The sequence below is a fragment of the Sinocyclocheilus anshuiensis genome, unplaced genomic scaffold (assembly GCF_001515605.1).
Source record: "Sinocyclocheilus anshuiensis isolate Anshui unplaced genomic scaffold, SAMN03320099.WGS_v1.1 scaffold67, whole genome shotgun sequence".
In the NCBI taxonomy this organism is placed as follows: Eukaryota; Metazoa; Chordata; class Actinopteri; order Cypriniformes; family Cyprinidae; genus Sinocyclocheilus; species Sinocyclocheilus anshuiensis.
Window position 1 is genome coordinate 886,905 of NW_015552546.1, and position 22,676 is coordinate 909,580.

Sequence of the window (22,676 nt, forward strand, 5' to 3'; positions counted from 1 at the left end):
AAAAACAATGGCTCACTGAAGAAAAAAAAATTCAAAAATGTAAAAAATTCTCCAGAGCATGTTATTCACTGTTAACCAGATGGTGAGAAACATTCCAACAAACACTAACCCCCCCCAAAAAAAAAACTAAACAGGGGTCATTGAGGTTAAAAATCATTTCTTTCATTTGAGTTGGTAACACTTTTTATTAGCTACATTAAAGGTGCTGTATGTAGGATTGACACAGAGTGGTTGAACTAGGTATTGCAGTCCAAATTCAAAATATTGGAGAGGGTTTTTTTTCACCCCGCCCCTCCTCCTCAGACTTGACGCACATGCAGGTTGCCAGATTGATGACACCAACAGGAACGAGCGCACTTGACGATGAATGAAGTGAAATACGCTGTTTTCTCCGCCAACCGGCAACCCGGGGTGCCGAAATACAATTGGGTAAACTGGCAGTGGGTGGGTTTCACAAACCAAAACAGAGACCGACATTCCGGCCCAGAACGCACATTTTCAAAGGAGAATAACTGACTGTAGCATTGTTTTTCAGATAAACAAGTATGTTAACTTAGCATGTTTCTTAAATATCTGCAAACATATTATGGTATTTTTATGCTTTAGTAGAGTCAAAAACTTACATACAGCACCTTTAACTACATTAGTTAACATGCATTAACTAATATTAATGAAGGAGACTCTGTTGTAAAGTAAACCAAAGTGTTTTTTTTTAATTGTGAACATTAGTAATGTCAAATAATTCCTTTCCTGAAAATCTGCTGCAATGAAAATCCAACAACCCTGTTCCTGACAAGGTCGGGAATTTGTTTTTGCAACTTTTATGTGATTTCACAACAGAATGGAGCTGAGAACTTTGGGCTAACCTGAGGTTAAATGCCTTGCTTAAAAAAACAGTGATAATGGATCTCTTGGGTATCAAACCAGCAGGCCTCCGGTTATTAGCTCCGAATGCTAAATGTTCCTAAAGCTGGTTACAAGACCATAATTGACAAAAACAGTAAGCTAACAGCTTAACTTCTACCAGCTATGATTAAAGAACAACCTGAACCAATCAAGGGTCTCTGAAGAGACTTTGTTTGAACTTTAAGCTAACAGAGGTGACATATGCATTACCAAGTCAGTTCATGCCATCTTGGTAACTCCTCCAAGCAGCCTTTTTCTAAGTTGACATATATATACAGCCCTTAACCTATTCTAAAATCTCCAAAATATTTATGCTTCAATAACATAAAATCAAGTGAGCAATAAAGTGATAACAAATGGTACCATAAATTGTGCTTCTTTAGCTCAAATCTAATGCTATACTGAGTGTCAGGTCTTCTCCTTTTTGCCCTACATGTCATTTGACTGCCATATCTTGATTTTATCAAAAAGGATACAAACGCAAAGGAAGTTACAAATTAAAGCAGGTTAACAGCCTCTCCCTGCCATAGATAAGTCATCATTTCCTTTTTCTCACACTCTCAAGTTCCCTTTGAGGGGTGAAGCGATGTTCCAGTGCCCTCACACACCGAGTTTCAAATGAAACCGTTCTGTTGTGGGAAACAGATGAACTCAGGCTAACCAAAAAGTCCAGTGATATGGACACTAAAGGTTCATCAGATGAACTAGTGCTCTAAACTGAATGGAAATACAGAAAATCATCCAACTGCGCTATAGGGATGTTACGCAAAAAAGAAAAGAAGAGCAGAGCAGGAACAGATGTCCCTGGTAGCTTATTCAAGATGAAACTATGAAGACCGTCTAACAGTGGTTAGTGTTACAGTAATACAGTTAAACAGGCCATAATGATAATGAATAACGAATTCCCGTCCAGGCTTAATTGTACGAGTGCGGCTCTAAAAGCCTAACCAGAATTAACCAGGCCAAAGTCACATCTACAGTGCAAGAAGGCTTGAGGACTGTCATTTGTTTTCTTGTGTACAACATTAAGACTAAACCATTTCTCTGACTGGGACAGGGGAATGTACAGTAATAGGCCGAACCCTTTGAGTCACCCCGTCAGTTTCAGACACTCAGCAACATTGCCAGGCCTGACGAAACCACAAACGCTCTGAGCTGAAGTGTTTAAAAAGTGTTTCTGTTTTTTCACAGACAATGGGCCAAAGAGTTTATGACCATAAATCTTCACTCTAAAGTCAGCATTCTCAGACGTTATCACTCCCAACCAGCTCATAAGTGTGCGTGTGAGTCAGGGTGACTGCATGCACGAGTACGAAGCAGTATGTAAAGCTGTGGAAATGAGTTTATGCATGCCAGCGTTGGTGTGGATGTGGATGTGGATGTGTGCGAGCGGTAGTCCAGGTTGCTGTCTGGCGGCCGCAGAGCCGTAGGGAGATTAGTCGGTGGGCAGAGGCTCTGCTGTAGTAATAGCTAAACTGATCTCTGCCGTGCGATCGCAAAGAACCGCACGTACACAGCGGAGCCAGCCAAATGCCTTCTCATAACACAAACACACACACACAAAGACAGGGGTGACCTATGTGTGACAATTCATTGCTCAGTTTTGCTCATGCTGTAGATGTTGGCAACATATATCAGGATTAGCCTAAAGATTTATGGATCTGAGTAAACCATGCAAATCAACCATTTTCCATATAATTTGATTGCAATTTTCTCTGGCTGATGTTGTGACTGCACTTAAGTGATGTTATTTTCATGCATTAATTTTAACCAGAAATGGCGGCAGACATCGTACTGTTTAAAGTCGCCAGATCCAGTAAGACTAATGCTAAATTTAAAACAGAATTTCCAGAATAACCCAGAAAGACCACTTAAATGAGATGGGAATGGGCTAATTAGTGGCTTTACAATGGGCTAACTGGAAAAAGAAGTGAAGGAGTCAGCAAATCTTCAGTTTCCCAGAGTTCATCAGTGGAAGTAATAATCTTATCCAGACAGCAATGATCTACATGATAGCCCGGGTTGTACAAAGACAACAAAATAAAAATACATAAATAAAACTAAATGTACATATATACAGTGGTGTGAAAAAGTGTTGGCCCCCTTCCTGATTTCTTATTTTTTTGCATGTTTGTCACACTTTAATGTTTCAGATCATCAAACAAATTTAAATATTAGTCAAAGATAACACAAGTAAACACAACATGCAGTTTTTAAATGAAGGTTTTTATTATTAAGGGAAAACAAAATCCAAAACTACATGGCCCTGTGTGAAGAAGTGTTTGCCCCCCTGTTAAAACTGTGGTTTATCACACCTGAGTTCAATTTCTCTAGCCACACCCAGGCCTGATTACTGCCACACCTGTTCGCAATCAAGAAATCTCTTAAATAGGACCTGCCTGACAAAGTGAAGTAGACCAAAAGATCCTCAAAAGCTAGACATCATGCCGAGATCCAAGGAAATTCAGAAACAAATGAGAAAGAAAGTAATTGAGATCTATCAGTCTGGAAAAGGTTATAAAGCCATTTCTAAAGCTTTGGGACTCCAGCGAACCACAGTGAGAGCCATTATTCACAAATGGAAAAAACATGGAACAGTGGAGAACCTTCCCAGGAGTGGCCGGCCGACCAAAATTACCCCAAGAGCACAGCGACGACTCATCCAAGAGGTCACAAAAGACCCCACAACAACATCCAAAGAACTGCAGGCCTCACTTGCCTCAGAAGAAATCAGGAAGGGGGCCAACACTTTTTCACATCACTGTATAATTCCCCGCACCTGTCACCTGCAATCAAGTCACCATTCAAAAGCACGCTCCTTCCAGTCACTCACCGTCCGGTCTACCGTTCACTACCCTGAACTTTACCAGACTCGTTATATGCTACTTACCGGTCTCTACTCACCCTTAAATTCCCAAGGTTCCTCCTACGTTGATCTCCTTCGCTCCTGGATCCCGTACCCTCTGCATACCTGCAAAGAAACCCATCTTCAGTACCCGGCTAAGAATCATTAGAACTATAATTTCTGTTGGATACTCACCCGCCTTTGCCTCAGTCAATCTGCCACATCCATTCCTGTCAATAAACCTGCTATTTCATTCACTAACCTGTTGTCTCCGGCTTGATCTGTGACAGAAGACCGGACCAATACAGTCACCTCCATGGATCCCCGACCTCCCCCTCCTGTGGATGTCCTTGAGGAGCTGGTGAATGCACTCCGTACCACTCTCACGCCAGCACCAACTCCTCAAACTGCCTCTGTCAGTCCCATGGCCATGCCACCTTCCTATGCAGGTGATGCAGCCGAGTGTGGCGGCTTTCTCCTTCAGGTTGCGCTGATTATCGAAATGCAGCCGCAGAAATTCACAACCGAGCGCACCAAGGTAGCCTTTCTGATTTCACTCCTTTCTGGCAGAGCATTAATGTGGGCGAAGGCAATATGGAATGCCAATAGCCTCATAATTAATTCTTATGAAGCATTTACTAACCATTTCAAGGAAGTGTTTGGCTATGCTACAGGAGAGCTTTCAGTGTCAGACCAACTACTGCGGCTGCGCCAGGGTGCCCCTCCCATCCACGATTACACCCTGCAATTTCGAACGCTGGTGACGTCCAGTGGATGGAACGAGGCAGCGCTGCTCAGCGCTGCTCAGCACTTATGGACAGGGATTGGATCCCCGAATCCATACTCAGATGGCGATTTATGATGACAATGTTGGATTGGAAAACTTCATGTCAAAAGCTAATCGTATCACCCTGCGCTTAGCCTGCCACACTCCAGCAGCCGCCCACCAGTCTGCAGCACCCACAGCCAGTTCCCCAGTACCAGAGCCCATGCAGGTGGACTCTACAAGGCTCTCTCCCTCTGAACGCGCTCTCTGCCTCGCGGCAGGACTCTGCCTCTACTGCGCGGCCACGAACATTACATCGGAAACTGCCCTGTCTGACCCCCACGTCCAGCGGTGAGTACCCTTCAGTTTGAACCTGAAATCTCCAAACTTTCCATGCTATCAGTGCAACTCCTCACTCCAGATCATTCCATTACAGTCCCTGCCCTCGTCGACTCGGGCTCCTCGGGCAACTTCATCTCGCAGAACCTACTAAAACGTCTTCACTTGCCCTGCACACGCCAAGCCTGGGAGCTCAGAGTCGAAACCATCCAGGGAAAACTGCTAGGGAGTGGGCAGGTTAAATTCAGAGCTCCTCCGCTGAGGCTCAAGATCGGCAACCTGCATGAGGAAGAGATCACCTTTCTGGTACTGGAGGAACCCACGGTGGATATCATCCTGGGACGCCCCTGGCTCATTCTCCATTCTCCGGAAATCAGATGGGACTCGTATGAGGTAACTCGCAGGAGCGAGTTTTGCCTGCAGCACTGCATCTCTGCCCTTCCCAAGCCGTCTCAAACTCCTCGCACGGCTCAAATAGCCTCCACTCACATTGAAAGTCCCGAGCCGTTGGAAACACCCACCGTCCCATCTGATTATGTGGCGTTCCAGTAAGCAGGCTGCCACTCACCTACCACCGCATCAGCCATGGGACTGCGCAATCGACCTGCTGCCTGGAGCTAAACTCCCCAAGGGTCGAGTGTACCCCGTCCATCCCGGAGCGCAAGGCTATGGAGGAATACATCCAGGAGGCTCTTTCTCAGGGTTTCATTCGTCCCTCCACATCACCGGCCGCATCCAGTTTCTTCTTCGTGGGCAAAAAGGACAGGGGCTTAAGGCCATGCATTGATTACTGTGTTCTAAACTCCCAGACTGTGAAGCATCCTTACCCACTTCCCCTGGTCTCTGCCGCTCTCGAGGAACTCCGTGGGGCACGCATCTTCTCCAAGCTGGACCTGCGCTCCATTCGACCTCGTTCGAATCTGGGAAGACGATGAGTGGAAGACGGCCTTCATTACCCCATCTAGCCACTACGAATAACTCGTTATGCCGTATGGCCTTTCCAATGCCCCGTCCGTCTTCCAGGGATTTATGAACGAGGTGTTCCGGGAGTTCCTCAATGACTTTGTAATCATTTACATCGATGATATACTCATGTACTCCCGGAACCAGGCCGACCATCGCCATCATGTGAAGCAGGTTCTCAGGAAGCTCCGCCTGTCATCTGTCACCATTCAAAAGCACGCTCCTTCCAGTCACTCACCGTCCGGTCTACCGTTCACTACCCTGAACTTTACCAGACTCGTTATATGCTACTTACCTGTCTCTACTCACCCTTAGATTCCCATGGTTCCTCCTACGTTGATCTCCTTCGCTCCTGGATCCCGTACCCTCCGCATACCTGCAAAGAAACCCATCTTCAGTACTCGGCTAAGAATCATTAGAACTATAATTTCTGTTGGATACTCACCCGCCTTTGCTTCAGTCAATCTGCCACATCCATTCCTGTCAATAAACCTGCTATTTCATTCACTAATCTCTGGCTTGATCTGTGACAATGTTTCATATCGTTCGGTATCGATAATTATTGAAATTTTTTATAACCTTTTTTATAACAAAGAGCAATAGAATATTTTTTTTTTAATTTAACCACTGTATTTTTAAATTAACCCAATCTATTGAGACTAAGTCAAACACAAAAATTTTTTTTTTAAATTAAACATATCTCATTTCTAATGTTTTATATGCAGATTAAATAGGTCTTAAGGAAACTTTTGGCTTGTTTCCCGAGGCCACAGGAGGGCGCAATGAGCAAAACAATGCAGTGCATTAAATTGTCAACGCAAAGAAATAAATGTCTATAAAAAAAACGTGCATTACGTCTAAATTAACTCATATAAATCAAATATAATTTCGTAAATTACAAACAATTATGAACAAAACAGCATCATGTATTTATGCATTGCATAAATAAAAAAAAAAGAGCCGAATCGCCGATCACACAGATTGCCTTTAAAAACATATGAGATGCAGTGAAAAGGAATAAACCTCCACAAATTTGTGACGTGTTTTCTAAAAGTTTTAACTGATTTAACTTTGCTTTCTATACATCTCTTGTGTGAGACGCGATTGCAACAGTCATATTTGTCTGTCTAAAAAATGCGCTGAATTTGCTTTCTGTGTGAATGGCTTGGTTTTGGTTTTAACCTAATCAAGATCTTCTAAACATTGAGCTACTATATTTCTCTAATATTTTGAATGAATAACGCAGCAACTGCGCATCTCGTGGGCTAGACTAACAAAACATTAAAATGCAACAACGTCACTTACATTATCATCACCGCATCTCGTGCGCCACTGATGACGCTCCCTGACACACACTTAACATTTGATTGTACTATTTTTGCATTCAAATGCAAATGTTTATTTTAAATTCAACTAATATTCATTTTTTTATTCACAATCTCCTCATCACAGGCAGGCAAAGCACTCAATTCAGCATGTGTTCGTGTTTGTGTGTGCTGTTCAGGGTTGCCAGGTTTTCACAACCCGCCCAATTGCTACTCAAAACTAGCCCAATCGCGTTTCGAGGGGGGTCCCCCAGTAAATATCCTGTTCCGGGGGAGAAAAATACATGTTTTTGGTGGGGTTCCCTGGTAAAATTCGCATTTCAGGGGTTAAATATCATGGTTTTTAGGGTCGCTTCAACCCGCGGACATGAAAAACAACCAGCGGCAACAGTGTTAAAGTAGCCCAATTCCACGGAAAAACCGCGGACTTGGCAACACTGTGACGGATAGCAATATCTACAACAGACACGACCGCTGTCGCGGCGCGACCACAACAGCTTGAAGTTGTGCTGCAGTAATAGTATTAAGGCTTTCCTCTGTGTATACATATCCTTACAAGTACAATTTGAGCTGTATTATTTGTGTCCCCTTCAAAAATTGCTCTTGAGAAATTTAATGCTTATTGTATGCTCTTTGAATGGCTAATGAAAATTTTATTTCATAAACCTTGCAAACTTAGTCGAATCCAGTTGTGAGATCTTGTGAAGTGTGCATATGACCTGCATGATCACGTGTTCTCTGCGTGACTTTCGGTCCGTGCAAATTGAATGCTTTAAACATTAAATTTGTGATTTCAAATTATGCTGCGCTTTATGCATTTGCCCACTGTCATATTCATGTCATTTTCACTGTGTGCTGTATGTAAAATGAGTGTTACCTTGGCTTTATTTGAAGAAATATGATTCCCAATGCACACAAACTTCCCAGAATACAGAGTGCTCTGTTGGTTACAGTTTACTTACTTTTTAAATATATTTGTATTAAATATTTACTTATTTGTGGAAAATACTTTGTCATCTAAAGTATAAGTATGTTTATTTTACAAATGTATTTTTTAATCCATTTTCAAATGATTTCAAAATTCTTAAATATTCATTAAAATAAATACAATTATATCGGCTTTATATCGGCCACCCTGCTTTCCAAGATATCGGCATCGGTTGTCAAAAAACATATATCGGTCGACCACTAATTTATGCTCCTGGTGCACTCTGATGTAAACAAGCACGGATGAGAAGCACATGGCGGAACGCGTGAGAGACGCTCTGGATGAAAGCACATGTTCACTCTCTGACAGCAGATGGCGCTAAACACAGCAAGAATGCAGCCGTTACCCCGGAAACAAAACAGCTGTGCTACTTTCTGTTTCTGAAACGTGTTTAAACCACATTCAGATTTGTGTATTCGCTATGGTTTTCATCACAGCTCCAAATACGTAAATATTTAGACTTAATAGGCTATTTATTTTTAAACTTTTTTACATTTTAATCTGGACTACAACATGCCCTAGATATTGTTTGAAAGTGTTTTGATTCTATATTGTTCGGTCACACTTTACATTAGGGCTTCATTAGTTGATATTAGTTAATTAATTAGTTAACAAACTGCCAATGAAAAAAATCTTCTAAACATTCATTAATCTTAGGTAATTCCAATATTTAATAACACGTTGTTAAAATCAAAAGTTGCAACTGTGTTATTTAATGAGCTAACAAACTAAGAGTTGTATTTTTAACAAAGATTAATAATTTCTGTAGCAAATGTAGCTATTGCTCATTGTGAATGTTAATGCATTATCTAAGGTTAGCTAATGAGATCTTATTGTAAAGTGGTACCTATTGGTCTTTATAATTCATTTGTACTTTAATCTGTTTAATTTTTACTTTATAAATTTTTTGTTTATTGCTCTATTGTATTTAAATGTTCAGGTATTTTTGTTATAAGAAAAAAGTTATTAAACTTGTTATACTGTATTATGACAACACTTTTTTTGCAACTACATTTAAATACCGCGATAATACCGTATACCGTGATAAAAGCATTAGCAATTAACCGCAACATGAAAATCTGATACCGGCATATCCCTAGTACTGAATTAGTATTTAAAAGGCATTCTCAAATAAATTTTGACTAGCACAGCTCTTTGGTTCTATAATTACTAATTCTGCATATTGTCGAACTTTAACGGTCGTTCTTGGTTCATGGTAATATTACTAAATTAAGAACATTCTTGTATTAATTCCACTTTTATAAAACAACAATCTGCTAAATGAGAGCAAGGCACTTAAAGGGATGCTTCACCCATAAATGAAAGCACTGTCATCATTTACTCACCACTGTACTATTCCAAACCTGTATGAACATTTTTTTCCTCAGGAGATGTTTCCAGTTTTGCATGGTAAAGGGGTGGTTCATTGCGATTTCACTTTTTTAACGTTAGTGTGTAATGTTGCTGTTTCGTCTTTTAAAATTCAGGCAGTTTAATGCCTACAAAAACGGCTCGTAGGGACTACAACAAGTTACTTCCCGGGTTCGTGACATCACAAACCTAGATAAACCCCGCCCTCGGGAAAAGGCAGCAAAGGGGGCGAGGCCATGCTGCGCTGCTTTAGAGAAGAGGAAGCGAAAACTAGAGGTGCATGTAAAAATCTATTCATATATGAATCGCGATTCTAATGGATTCACAAGTTTCAAAATAAATGTTCTAAAGCAGCGGTTCTCAATCCTGTTCCTCGCGTCCCCCTGCTCTAGTCTGCACACGCTCTGCATCTCTCTCTCTCTCTATCTCTCTCTCATTCAGCTCAGCTATAACAATGAACTGTTCAAATTATACACTTATTTTCACATAGCTATGAGAAGCGTTAAACATGGACGCACGTGCAGTTGCCGTACTCTATTAAATTTGCACAAGGTTCTGCGTGATCCTCTTCAATAATATCCTCTACTTCTCAACTGGGCTCAAACTGATAAGCGATATTAACGACGCCGCTGTTTACAATACAACCGGAGCACATGCCGCTGAGGTGAGGAGCGGGACTTTTAGACGCGCACTAGAGGCGGTTTAGCCAATCACAGCACACTGGGCTAGCCAATCAGAGCCCATCGCCTATTTCTGAGGGAGGGGCTTCATAAAAGCAGGAAATGATCAGCGTATTTCTCAGAGAAGGGACAGAGCGGTGTGGAATAAAGGTACATTATGTGAAAAATAATGCGTTTTTTTTTTTAAACGAAGCATTAACACGTTAGACTGCACCCCATAAACACAAAGCCTAGAAAAAAAAGTCAACCACCCCTTTAAAGAAAAACTTACTAAGCCCAAACTTTTGAACAGTCCTGCATATATTTCTTTCGAGTCCATCATCTTGGATGAATCTTTTCACTGACCTTTTCACAATAATTCTGATGTTGCTGTGATGATTGCATGTATGTGCTATGGTGAAAGAAGTGCATTATATTATAAGTTAAATGCCCCATAAGGCCCTTATTTCTACTTCTGCGGCATAGTTTTATTTAATTTTTTTATTACGTTTGTGTGTGTATATATGTGTGTGTGTTTTATTAAATTTTTTTACATAGTTTTTGCACATGTCTTGGCATTCACTGTGGACAGCAAAGAAAGAATTTCATTGTACAGGGAAACCCGTTTTCCTCACTGTGCACATGACAATAAACGCTTTGAATCTTGAATCTTAACACACTTGTACGCTTCTCCGTAGGCTGTGCGGACTCTGGATCGAGACAATCTCTGTGAGACGTTCAGTCTGTGGCAGATGAAGCTGGTGCTGGAGTTGTGTGAGAGCCGAGTCCTGCAGCAGCGGCTCAGAGACACACGGCGTCAGGGCCGCGGCCTGCTGCTCAGTTCAGAGTTCCTGCCCGTCATGAAGAGCTCAGCCGACCGAGCCCTGGATCGCTGGCTCTGTGGTGAGATACATGACACAGCCATCAGCGTCTAGCATCATTAGCTCATGTGCTTAGTCAGATTTCTAGTTTAGAGCTTCTGTGTCAGCTCATCCAGTCAGCGTTTGGGTCTTGCATGTGTATAGTGTTTTGGTCAACACCTTCAGCAAGTGTGAAAGGCTGTAGTCATGTCTGCTCTCTGCAGGGCTGGTATCTTAAAGGCTAACGGGGGGAAATCTTCCGGTTTAGCCAATCACAACACACTGGGCTAGCTAACCAATCAGAAATGGTGTGGATGAGTCTTAACTTATAGAAAGATTATCTCTTTGGGCTTGAGACTATAATCTTTGCGACTTTACGGATCTTATATATGCACGAACAACTTGTAACACTCCAAAAACAAAAGAAAACATGAAATCGCGTTATATGACCCCTTTAAATAAGTAAATGTGCTAATATCTCCTTTTGTATTCTACCTTCTCTGTTACTGCCACGGGATGCAAGGAATTACACAAGCTTCAGTTTGGATCCAGCCCTTACAAAGACCTGAAATGACCGAACACCTGAGAAGAGATGATGCCAACCCCTCAGAAGACCTCAGATGATACCAACCCTCTGACAACATACAAAACTACCAAATTTTGCTATAATGGAAATCAACTTTAGATAGTCACCACTGATACGCTATTACTAAATATAATGTAGAATCTTACATTTTTTGTGAAGCTGCTTTGCAATGATTTGCATCGTGAAAAGCGCTATAGAAATAAACTTGAATTGAATTAAATTGTATTCCAAAGCGATTAAATGATGACAGAATGCTTGAGGTTCGTCCCTATTAAATTCATTGCACTGTTCTATGGGGACATCCCATAAAAGTTGTGGAAAACCCCTTTGGTTTGATAAACAAAGATTATTTAAGACACTGATGTTGATATCTGTACTAATACTGTAATGCATTTGTTTTTATGTCTTACTGAAATGTCTTACTGAAAGACAGACATTTCTAAATAATTTTACCACAAAATGGAAATGTGTTCCTACCAACTATCACTGAAAGACAAGAGCTACTCCATAAATGACATGAATGACTGGTGATGTTCTGAAAGCCGCAGACGGCATGTTGGATCCGTCGGAGACAGGCCACAAAATGGACAGACTGCGAAAGAACACTCTAAGTCTTGGTTTACATTAGATCGTGCCTGAAGAGTAGGAGATAAGCATCTTCAAAAGCTGCCTGGCGAACCTCAGCTATTAAACATACGAAAGAATCATTTTATTATTGGCATGCCGCTGACGGCGTGTGCTTTGCACAAAATCCATCTTGTAACGAGATTGCTAATTCTGAAAGAAACGAACTCAGTGGAAACTAAACCACGTGGGCATTCGCACTTGGTTCCATCTACCAAAGTTTTTGGGTTCTTGTTAAAACATGCCCTTATCAGCAGAGTCTTTAAGTCTTGGAACACCCTCTCGCCAAGCCAACGGGACTCACAGAGAAGGCACACAACTGAGAAAACCACATTTTAGAAAGGCAAAAAGATTCCTTGGCACCTCGTAAGTCCTCTTATTGAGTTTTTACAAGATGGTCTGGTGTCATTTTTGGCCTGCGTTGCCCAGTTCGTGCCATCAGCCCAGTGAAGCATAACAACAGTGTGGCACTTTATGCTGAATGCTTTCATGACCTCAGTACAGCATTAATAGGCCAAAGAAGGTCCAGGGCATCAGATGGAAAGGTGAGCACGATGTCTCACTCTATTGGGAGGTCTCTGTGCCATAACCAATCCAAACACACGACTGCTTGTTCCTTTCAACTTTATCTAAACACTACTCTGAGGAATTACTAGTGAAAAAACGTTGCCTCCAGCGAGCAATTCCCTCCACTCAGTCACAACCGCACACGCATTGGGGTTCGGCAGACTCCTCTATCACCGCATTCCTCCAGGTGTTGTTTTTTTTCTAGGAATGATGATAATTTCAACTTGGTAAATGGCTGACAGGAGGTAAAGTAATGTGTGGTTTTTGGATTTACATCATTCCTGTCATAATTTATTGGGGAAAACCTGTGAGATATGATGGTTCAAAATATTTTAAGCAGGGATTACATCAAAGTAACACTAAAAGGCTTGGATGTTGGGAACACAGACCTTATTTATTGCAATAATGTTAGAACTTCACTACCTTTCAAAGGTTTGGGGTAGGGCTGGACGATATGGCCAAAATTTATATCACGATATATTTCTTAATTTCGGTCGATATATAATTTCGGGATATAATTCCGATATCGATATGAACACTATTTAAAAAAGCCTTGTAAAAACTGCCAAGAACGCCCACAACAGATGTCTGTGCATACAAACTTATGAAAAATGAATTTGCCAAGTCTATGACACCTCATATAAAACCATATAATACTTTAGAGGAAAAAAACAGCACAAATCGCGATACATATTGATATTGAATTATTGTCCAGCCCTAGTTTGGGGTCAGCAAGATTTTCTTTTTAAAAGAAATGAACACTTTTATTCAACAAGGATGCATTACACTGATCAAAAGTGACAGTAAAGACAATTAGAATGTTACAAAAAGCTTCCATTTCGAATAACTGCTGTTCTTTTGAACTTTATATTCAAAGAATCCTTAAAAATGTATGATGGTTTACAAAAAAAGTATTAAGCAGAACTGTTTTCAACATTGATAATGATAAGTATTGTTTCTTAAGCATCAAATCAGCATATTAGTATGATTTTTGAAGGATCACGTGACACTAAAAACTGGAGTAATTATGCTGTTAAATTGTAATAATATTTCACTTTTTTACTATTTTTACTCTACTGATCAAATACAAACTTGGTGAACACAAGAGCCTTCTTTCCAAATTATTAAAAATCTTACTGACCCCATACTTTTGAATGGTTGGTGTATGACAAAAGTTTGAATAAAAATAGCAGGATTTGATTTTACAAGTAAAAACAAATGTGGGTGGTAATCAGAATTTTACAGCTATGAAAAACAGCTATGATCCTCTCTTACAAGGAAAACATGGTCATGACGCTCTGGTTGACGACATTGCCATGTAAATATGTGGTTGAGTACAATGCCATGTAACTGGCGCCAAGAAATTCTGAGACATTCTATTAGGAACTGTGAATACTGTGCAATACCAAGGTATTGCAAACTGGTACTTCCCTGTGCAAAAATCACCACCACAAAGTGTCTAGATATAGCTCATGTTCCTCTTATAGTGCAAACCTCTGAGCCAGTTTTCTCAGCCACCGGGCGAAAATTGTACATTCAACTGCTCAGAAATGAGCCACGAAACGTCATCATTCATGTCCGCCAAGGTTCAGGGTTCGTTACAATCCTTAAGCCTAAATATGGCAACTGGAATATTGATTCTTGCCTTAGCAAGCACCACTAATTCCTAACAATACATGACTTCCAATTAACCCAGTGTAAAATATGGTTTACTTTACAGTCTTTCACCATGCCGGCACTTAACTCATAACATTTTCCACAGACCTGCAGAGGCAAAAATTATTATGAAACTCATTGGTTTTACATTTGGTTTGGTTTTCGATGGCCATCCCCCCCTCACCGTGCCGCTGACTCTGACATCATACAGGCGTGCCCATTCATCCTCATGGCTGTCCACCATCATGACGCTGTCCTCCTCCTCCGAACCCAATTCTGCCTGCAGGTCCAACCGTACCTCCTCGCCGAGGGAGTGCATGCCAATGGCAGGGAAAAGCCCATCTGGAGCCACCGGCACCACCACTGACCCCACCTTCCATTCACACACACATAAAGAGAGCTCTGTTAAAGCATTCCATAAAGTTAACCACTATTTTACAGCACATTATAACTGAGAATAAAGACTGCTCTTTGAAATGATGTCTGTATCACTCCTGACCCTACTATCTGGCCTGCAGGAAAACCAGTCATCAGAAAACAACCCTCAATTTGAAGACTAGACTATTGTGCGTTCAAAGACTTTATCTCTACAGATTCTTGTAACTACTGTAATGGAGTAATAAACAAAACCATTACACACAATAGACTATAGAACTCATAGTTTTATGCAGATGTTACGTGATTAGCTAAAGAATGCTTAAATCTATAGTGTAGTATAGTAATTATTTTTACATGGGGTTGGCAAAGTTAACACTTGCAATTAATTAAATGCGTTTAACACTGTTTTACTTTGCAATTTGGCGATTTTCTTATTTGTGTAAATACAGAATTAAAGGGATGTTTAGAAGCTTTAAAATTAGATAAGTCTTCAATTTAATTTTACCTAAATTCTATAATCTATAAATGTCAGTTCATTGATATATTTTATACAGTCAACATAACTACCATTCAAAAGTTCGGGGTCAGTAATATTTTTTTAAGTTTTTAAAAGAAGTCTCTTTTGCTCACCATGGCTGCATTTATTTGGTCAGTAAAAACATATTGTGAAATATTATTAAAATTTAAAATAACTGTTTTCTATTTGAATATATTTAAAAATGTAATTTTATTTATGCGATGCAAAGCTGAATTTTCAGCATCATTACTCCTGTTGATTTGGTGCTCCAGCAACATTTCTTATTATTATTGTGATGTTGAAAACAGTTGTGCTGCTACATTTTTTGTTGAAAACTGTGATACTTTTTTCAAGATGCTTTGATGAACAGCATTTATTAGCATTCTTTTAAAGATTTTTTTTATGACAATGTAAGAGTCTTACTGACTCCATACTTTTCAACAGCAGTGTTCATCAGCAATACACTAAGTATTTGCATTAGTATTACTGTAAATTGGTGACATGTGCTGTGACTTTGGTACCAAGGCATGGAGACTCACTTCCTTGCCATTCTTTGTAAAAAACACAGTGACGAGTCCGGCATCGAAAGTGTCTGCATAGATACCGCAACCGATTCGGTCACCACGGTTACATTTAGGACCAAACTGCTGACCGACAGGGTTGCCGTTGTACAGCCTGTGAACAGGAGAGATAGAGTCATCAATGACTTACAACTGGAAGGATTCATGGAAAAAATAAGTGATCTTGAATCAAAAAAATTTCACCAGGCAACCAACAAAACAAAGTTGACAAAAAACACATTTTGTTTAAAAGAAAAATGTAATCAATTATCTATCAAAATACCTTAAATATTTAAACACAAGAAAAAGACAACAAATTTAAAAAATAAATTCTCAAAGCGAACTTACTTTCCATCATCGGCATGGTAAGCTATTGAATGTGGAAGCCAGCCAGGCTGATGGTCAAGTTTGTAATACTGGGGAACCAGCCCGACAGCAATCGTCCCTCTCACCCCAGTGTCCATAATAGTCACCTTGAAGAAGCATAAAAACCATTAAAAACACAGGGACATCAGTATACGTACGGCACAGCTAACCATAGTGCTGTGTTCAAAATATCGATACGACGATGTATCGTCACAGAGATTTGATGATACGAGTATCGATACAGCTGGCCCTGTATCGATACTGTGGCACGTGTGCAGCAGTGGACCGCGCTTAATTTGTTTAAAATTTTACAACGTTTAAAATTGAGTAGAAAAGTGAGAGGATGAATATGAATAGAGCATAATATATAGGCTATAACAAGGTTTAATCTGGCCGCAGAGGAACACAACTGGGTTGCCTGATATAAAGAGACGTAATGCCCGAAACAGAGCTTCCCACTTGCGCAATACAGAAATATCTGCTAAGTGTGTTACTTATCTTTGTCAACCTGGCAACCGTGTGCACGTGCAGTCTCTCCACTGTGGATAAATGCGCTTGCTTTCTGAAAACACCGCTTAGCTTGCAGTTTAGCGATCTCCACTTCAATATTCTATTCTCAGAAAAGTGTAATTCATCGAGTGTTCATTTATGAGAGAGAGAAAGAGAGAGGCTGTGTATGTATGAATTACCACCGTTTTGCCGCGTTTCTCTATTAACAGTAAAGCTGTGGCTTTAATTCCTTTAGAAACAATGATGCTACCAGCTCCTTGTTGAAAAAGATAATGTAGCTCTTGAGCGATTAAGCTATTTAGTTGATAAAACTGCGGGGCAGCGCTAAAAAGTTTGTTCCTGAATGTCTGAATGTGGCCGCAACGTGATCTGTGTGTGACTGCACTTAACATCAAACTGCTTCTGTTTCACACAAATGCTGTGACAGACATGCATGTTCGGCTAGAGTCGCTTTGAACTCTGCGCAGAAAGTCCTGCCGCGCGCACCTAAAAGCAAACTTGCGGACGCGTCGAGTCAGCCTTGTGTGCGTTAGATACAGTGAAGACAGCGCGTTAGTTTAGAACTCTTCTAATTTTTTTTTTTATCGTTATTGTAGAGAGTGTGTTAATTTTTGCAATGATAACCTACCAGCAATGTAAACGATTTTTTAAATATATTAGAATGAGTACATTACAATATAAATTATCGTGGCCTCTGTATCGTGATACGTATCGTATCGTGACTTTGCTGGTGATACACAGCCCTAGCTGACCAGTTCTGCTTATTTTATGAGTTTGTTCTGAAATGACTAAAGGGCAAAAGACGGCTTTCAGGGACTTCTAAGCAAATGCCACCGGTAATGTGCGTCACGAGCGGCACTGATTCCAAAATAACAGACGGTGTTGGAATCAACAGTTAACAAGAAGCATTAGGCTGAGTCACAGGATGGAAATGTCAGGTAACCTGCTATTAAGAATTTGAACGTCCCGGCTACTACTTATCTCTCCCTTTGTATGCAAAGCATCTCGAGAACAACTTCCACACCCTCTTCATGGCAACCTCCTCAGAGCTAGTACATTTTCAACATACAGCTAAGAAATTTGGAAAGGACTACCAAAGCTCATTTGTTAAATTTTCTCATGCTCATAAATCAAGTTCTCAGACAGACAGAGCGATTAGTTTCATTGAAAATTCAACAAGGAATAGGATTTGTTGATCTTGAGGGACTATCATGCAAAAAAAACGGATTAATCCCAATGCATGTGACTCAACAATTGCAGCCGTACCCTCGGAGGGGGCAAGCATAGACAAATTTACCCAGTTATTGCTCTACAAACTAAACTTAACTCTGCACCCCCAGCCAAAACCACACATGGGTGTAGAAAAAGGACCCCAACGATTCCCACAAGTTTAAGTCCAAGTCTTCCTTGTCGTCTCTTTCGAGGATTTGCTTTCCAAGCTTTGAGAAGCGACTGTAAATTCTGATACCCTACATACGAAAGCTTGCTGCTGGATTTAAAGCCTTTCCTGCTGCGAATACAGTGCACAATGATTAATTTAAGGGCACTCAATTATTTTACCACAGCTTCGACAAAGAACCGTGCCATGAACCTTGTGGCTACAAAATTCCACGCCGGAGCTCCAGGGAAAATAATCAATTACACTAATAGAGATATTTCCACTTGACTAAGGACAAAATTGATTTGCACATTCACACGTGAGCACCCTGAGAAAACAGAGCAGAGGTTAATCACTGTATGGCACTTCAATGTTGAAACAGGCAGTGAAGGTGCGGCAACACGGTCCAATTTTGATGGAGCATTGACTTCCCTGCCCACAGGGGCTGAAATGAAACCCCTGTTAAAATGTAATGAGGAAACATGAGGACGACGCTGACGCATATCCCGACTGGCAGATGACCTTTATGGAGAAGAAGGAAAAAAAAGTTCCCAGACTTTGCCAATCTGAAGAATTCTGCGTCACCATCAGGTGATGTAGAGAATGTATAAGGCAAGAGCGAGTTCTTTATTGATTACTCGTAGCTCGCTGCAGAAGATGTCATTTCATTCCCACTGGCTGCAGATATTCCCAGGGTGCACAATCACGCACTGAGTGATGCTATTGGTCAACAAGATTGCGATACAGTCTGAGACATTTGCTTTGAGAAATTTTTTACAAGCCACAGATGATTATTAAATTAGAATAAATGTTACCGTCTCAGTAATTCCTTAAAAAATGGGCAGAACCAAAACAGACTCAGATTTTACAGAACACTCCTCGATTTAAGAGACAACAAGGATGGGTATGAAAATCATCTGGATGTGGATTGCCTATAATTACTGATAAAAATTTGGTTTTAGACTAAGATCTAAAAAACAAAAAAAACAAAACAATTATATCATAACAGAATTAATTAATTTAACAAACACTACTGTTCAAAGGTGGGATCGATAAGTAAAAAAAAATTGTTATTTTATTTTAATACGTAAGGATACACTAATTTGAACAAAAGTGACAGTAATGACATATAATGTTACAAAAGATTTCCATTTAAATAAATGCTGTTCTTTTGAAATTTATATTCATCATAAGGATCCTGATAAAAATGTTTCACATTTTCCACAAAATATTAAGCAGGAAAGCTTTTTAACATTAACAATAAGAAGAAAAAAATGTTTCTTGAGCACCAAATCAGTATATTAGAATGATTTCTGAAGGATCATGTGACACTGAAGACTAGAGTAATGGATGCTGAAAATCGATCTTTGCCATCACAGGAATAAATTACATTTTAAAATATACTCAAATAGAAAACAGTTACTTCCAATTTAGGGCTGCACGATAAATCGCATGCGATATTTAATGCGCATCTTATCAGTAAAGCCGGTTCTGTAATCAGCGGTAAATCTCCATCATGTGCGTGCTCAATGTGAAAGCACGCACGTGATGGAGATTTACCGCTGATTACAGAACCGGCTTTACTGATAAGATGCGCATTAAATATCGCATGCGATTTATCGTGCAGCCCTATTCCAATTGTAATAATATTTCACAATATTGCTGTTTCTCCAGCATTTTTTATCAAATAAATACAGACTTGGTGAGCATAAAGAGACTTCTTTTAAAAACAATTTTAAAAAAATCTTACCAACCTCCAACTTTTCAACAGTATGTAACTGTTTATTAAAATTTGACCAAAAGAATTTCCATATATATATATATATATATATATATAGCAAAACATTAATAATAAAGATGCATGTACATAGAATGCACTGAAATGAAAATTCTTGGCCAAAGCTGAAACAAAATTAAACACTGGGCCAAAGGCTGAATACCGAACATGATTTTTCGTAGAACCCCCATGTATTTTGCCATTTTGCTTTTTACTCTTTTGTATTGCTTTTCAAAGAACAAATCAATTACAAAACAACAATTTAAAAATATTTACTTAACACTGAACGTTTTTTAACATTCTAGCAGACATTATACAACCAAAGCACAATTTAACTTAAAATGAATAAGTCAGTAAAATAATATTTTTGGCCATTTTTGAGACCCCCTTCTTGAATCAGGCATGTATTTTTTACTGTACAAATAAATGCAGCCTTGCTGAGCAGAAGACACTTTTAAAGCTTTAGAAAATATTACAAATCCCAATTTGAACACTATGTGTGAATGTTATAATAAATGTACTAATAGACCTGTTGTACATATTGTTATCATTATTATTGATTTACTTTTCTATTTTATTTTACAGAACAACAGTAAAATTGCAATACTAACATTTATGAATGTAGATGGAGTTGTAAAAATGGCTTGTAAAAATTCATAAAAACGTTACTGAGCAACTGACGAGTAACACTGTTTCAGCACAGATTTTCCTTCCGCTTTGAACCCTGGCTAACAAGCAAATAGCGCCACGAGCTCATGCAGCACTCTCAGAATAAATGCAATTTGTGTGTGTATTAGAAAACATAACGTTCTACTGTTTATTTGTTTAAGGCCATTTCATGATTTCAATCATCATACAGTAACCACCCCTTCCTCTTTTTATTGAAGACATGAGATGCAGTGCTAAACAGTCTCTCGCTGACGGTGCTTGTAATGATTTTTGCGTCTTTCTCGGACAGTTTTAAATGCTTCCATACTGCCAACATGTTTGCTGCATTAGGGCACAACTCTATTTGATCGCGTCACGCCATTGTTCGGTACAATTTATTTGGTCTTTTCGCTTATTTGGCCGAAAGACATTTTTTGGCTATTTTCGGACAAATAATTTCAGTTGCCGAACATTCAGTGCATCCCTATAGTTATTATCACTAGGGCTGCCCCCTAATAGTTGACTAACCGTTAGTCGACCAACATTTTTTTTAGTCGCAGGAAAGAAAAAAAACATATCCACAGGCGAAGTCACGCAGTCCGTGACGGACAGATCGTTAACGGCTGGTCTATGTGGCTAGTACATTGGGCAGGACACCCAAATGCTCGCCTATCATTCATTGACCTCAAATATGGCTTATCATCTGAAATATGTAAGTATTAACAGTTTTACATGGCCGCTCAATCTAATGTTAGGCTAACCTAGAAAAATGTGCGCTATTGAAGTGCCTGTGTGGAGCGTAGAAGCGCGCTCACTGCAGGACAGATGGAGGCGCCGGTGCTCTCACATGCTCTTAAAATACTTATTTTTGGTCATACAGATAGGAGTTATACATCTTTCGAATCTGTAAAGACTACGTTTATTTATGTGCACTTACAATAACAACAAAACACTGCAATTTTGTGAAATAATAAAAGCAAACAGGATGCGCTCTCTGGCGTCTATGTCTCTGTGAACTTGAGTGCGAAACTCTGTGTATATTTGTCTTACAGACATGAAAAAATATATCTATAGAGAGCAAAATGTCTACTTTCAAATGAACCAATTCAAATGGAAAACAAATATTCTCAGATTATGTAATCCGTATGAAACATGCATACAGGCGTGTCCACTACTGCGGAGATGACGAGTCAGTGTCACCGACTTCATCCCTTAAACTGAAAACAAAGAAAGCACAGTTGACAAAATATTGACTACATTTAAAGGCTTTTTCATCAAAGTACAACGAAGACAAAACCTATGTTTGAAAAGAAAAACAAAAAAACACTGGCTGTCCGTAGGACTCATCTGAGTAACATACAGGGTGTTACTTTCCAGCTCCAATCCCCCAGAGAGGAAGTTCATCACACCAGCTCAATCTGCCAGCAGCAGAAAACCCATCAGAGCTGTCTCCTGCCTCAGATACACATCCAGGCAGCGTCTGCTGCGCTCCATAAATTAAATAACGCTTGCCCTCTCCCAAAGACTAATTTATAGCCCAATCCCTGCGAGTTTTCCGGTACTAAATCACCTGGGAGCTTCTTTTCCAAACTGCATTTTATGGCAAAGTTGCTAGAGAGGTAACGGTGCTATCTGAGCATATCAACTCAAAGGGCAGTGTCTATTGTGATGTGCACGGACACAGGAAGCATTACACATTTTAAAAACAGATTACTAGCAGCTCTTGGAAGTGGTTGCTGACAGCCATAAATATGTTAGTGATTTTAGCTCAGAACGATTTCATGACCTGATTTGGACAGAATCAGTCGTTAATAATTATCAAAAGTGTCATAAAAGATCTTGATTACTAAGTTTTTCAAACAGCATTCACTTCTGAAAGCTAATTTTCTTTCCAAAAATTGACATGCAGGGCTCGACATTAATGCTTGTCCGGGACAAGTGAATGTTTTGGATGGGCAAGTGAAAGAGAAATTTACTTGCCCAATCGGACAAGTAACTTGAAAATCAGAGGTCGACCGATGTATCGGTTTTGCCGATTAATCGGCACCGATAGTTGATTGCTGGAACTATCGGTTATCGACAAAAAT

The 22,676-nt window shown here is 39.9% G+C and overlaps 1 protein-coding gene across 1 annotated transcript in view; it reads right to left on the bottom strand.

Moving 5' to 3' along the window:
• Positions 1-22,676, bottom strand: part of LOC107664113 (SPRY domain-containing protein 3-like) — a 63,570-nt gene that overhangs the window by 21,788 nt on the left and 19,106 nt on the right. The window contains exons 5-7 of the mRNA XM_016454571.1: positions 16,259-16,383; positions 15,890-16,025; positions 14,604-14,828 (exon numbers count right to left, since the gene is read on the bottom strand). Coding sequence (XP_016310057.1) covers positions 14,604-14,828; positions 15,890-16,025; positions 16,259-16,383 — 486 coding nt within the window. The remainder of the gene's footprint in view (positions 1-14,603; positions 14,829-15,889; positions 16,026-16,258; positions 16,384-22,676) is intronic.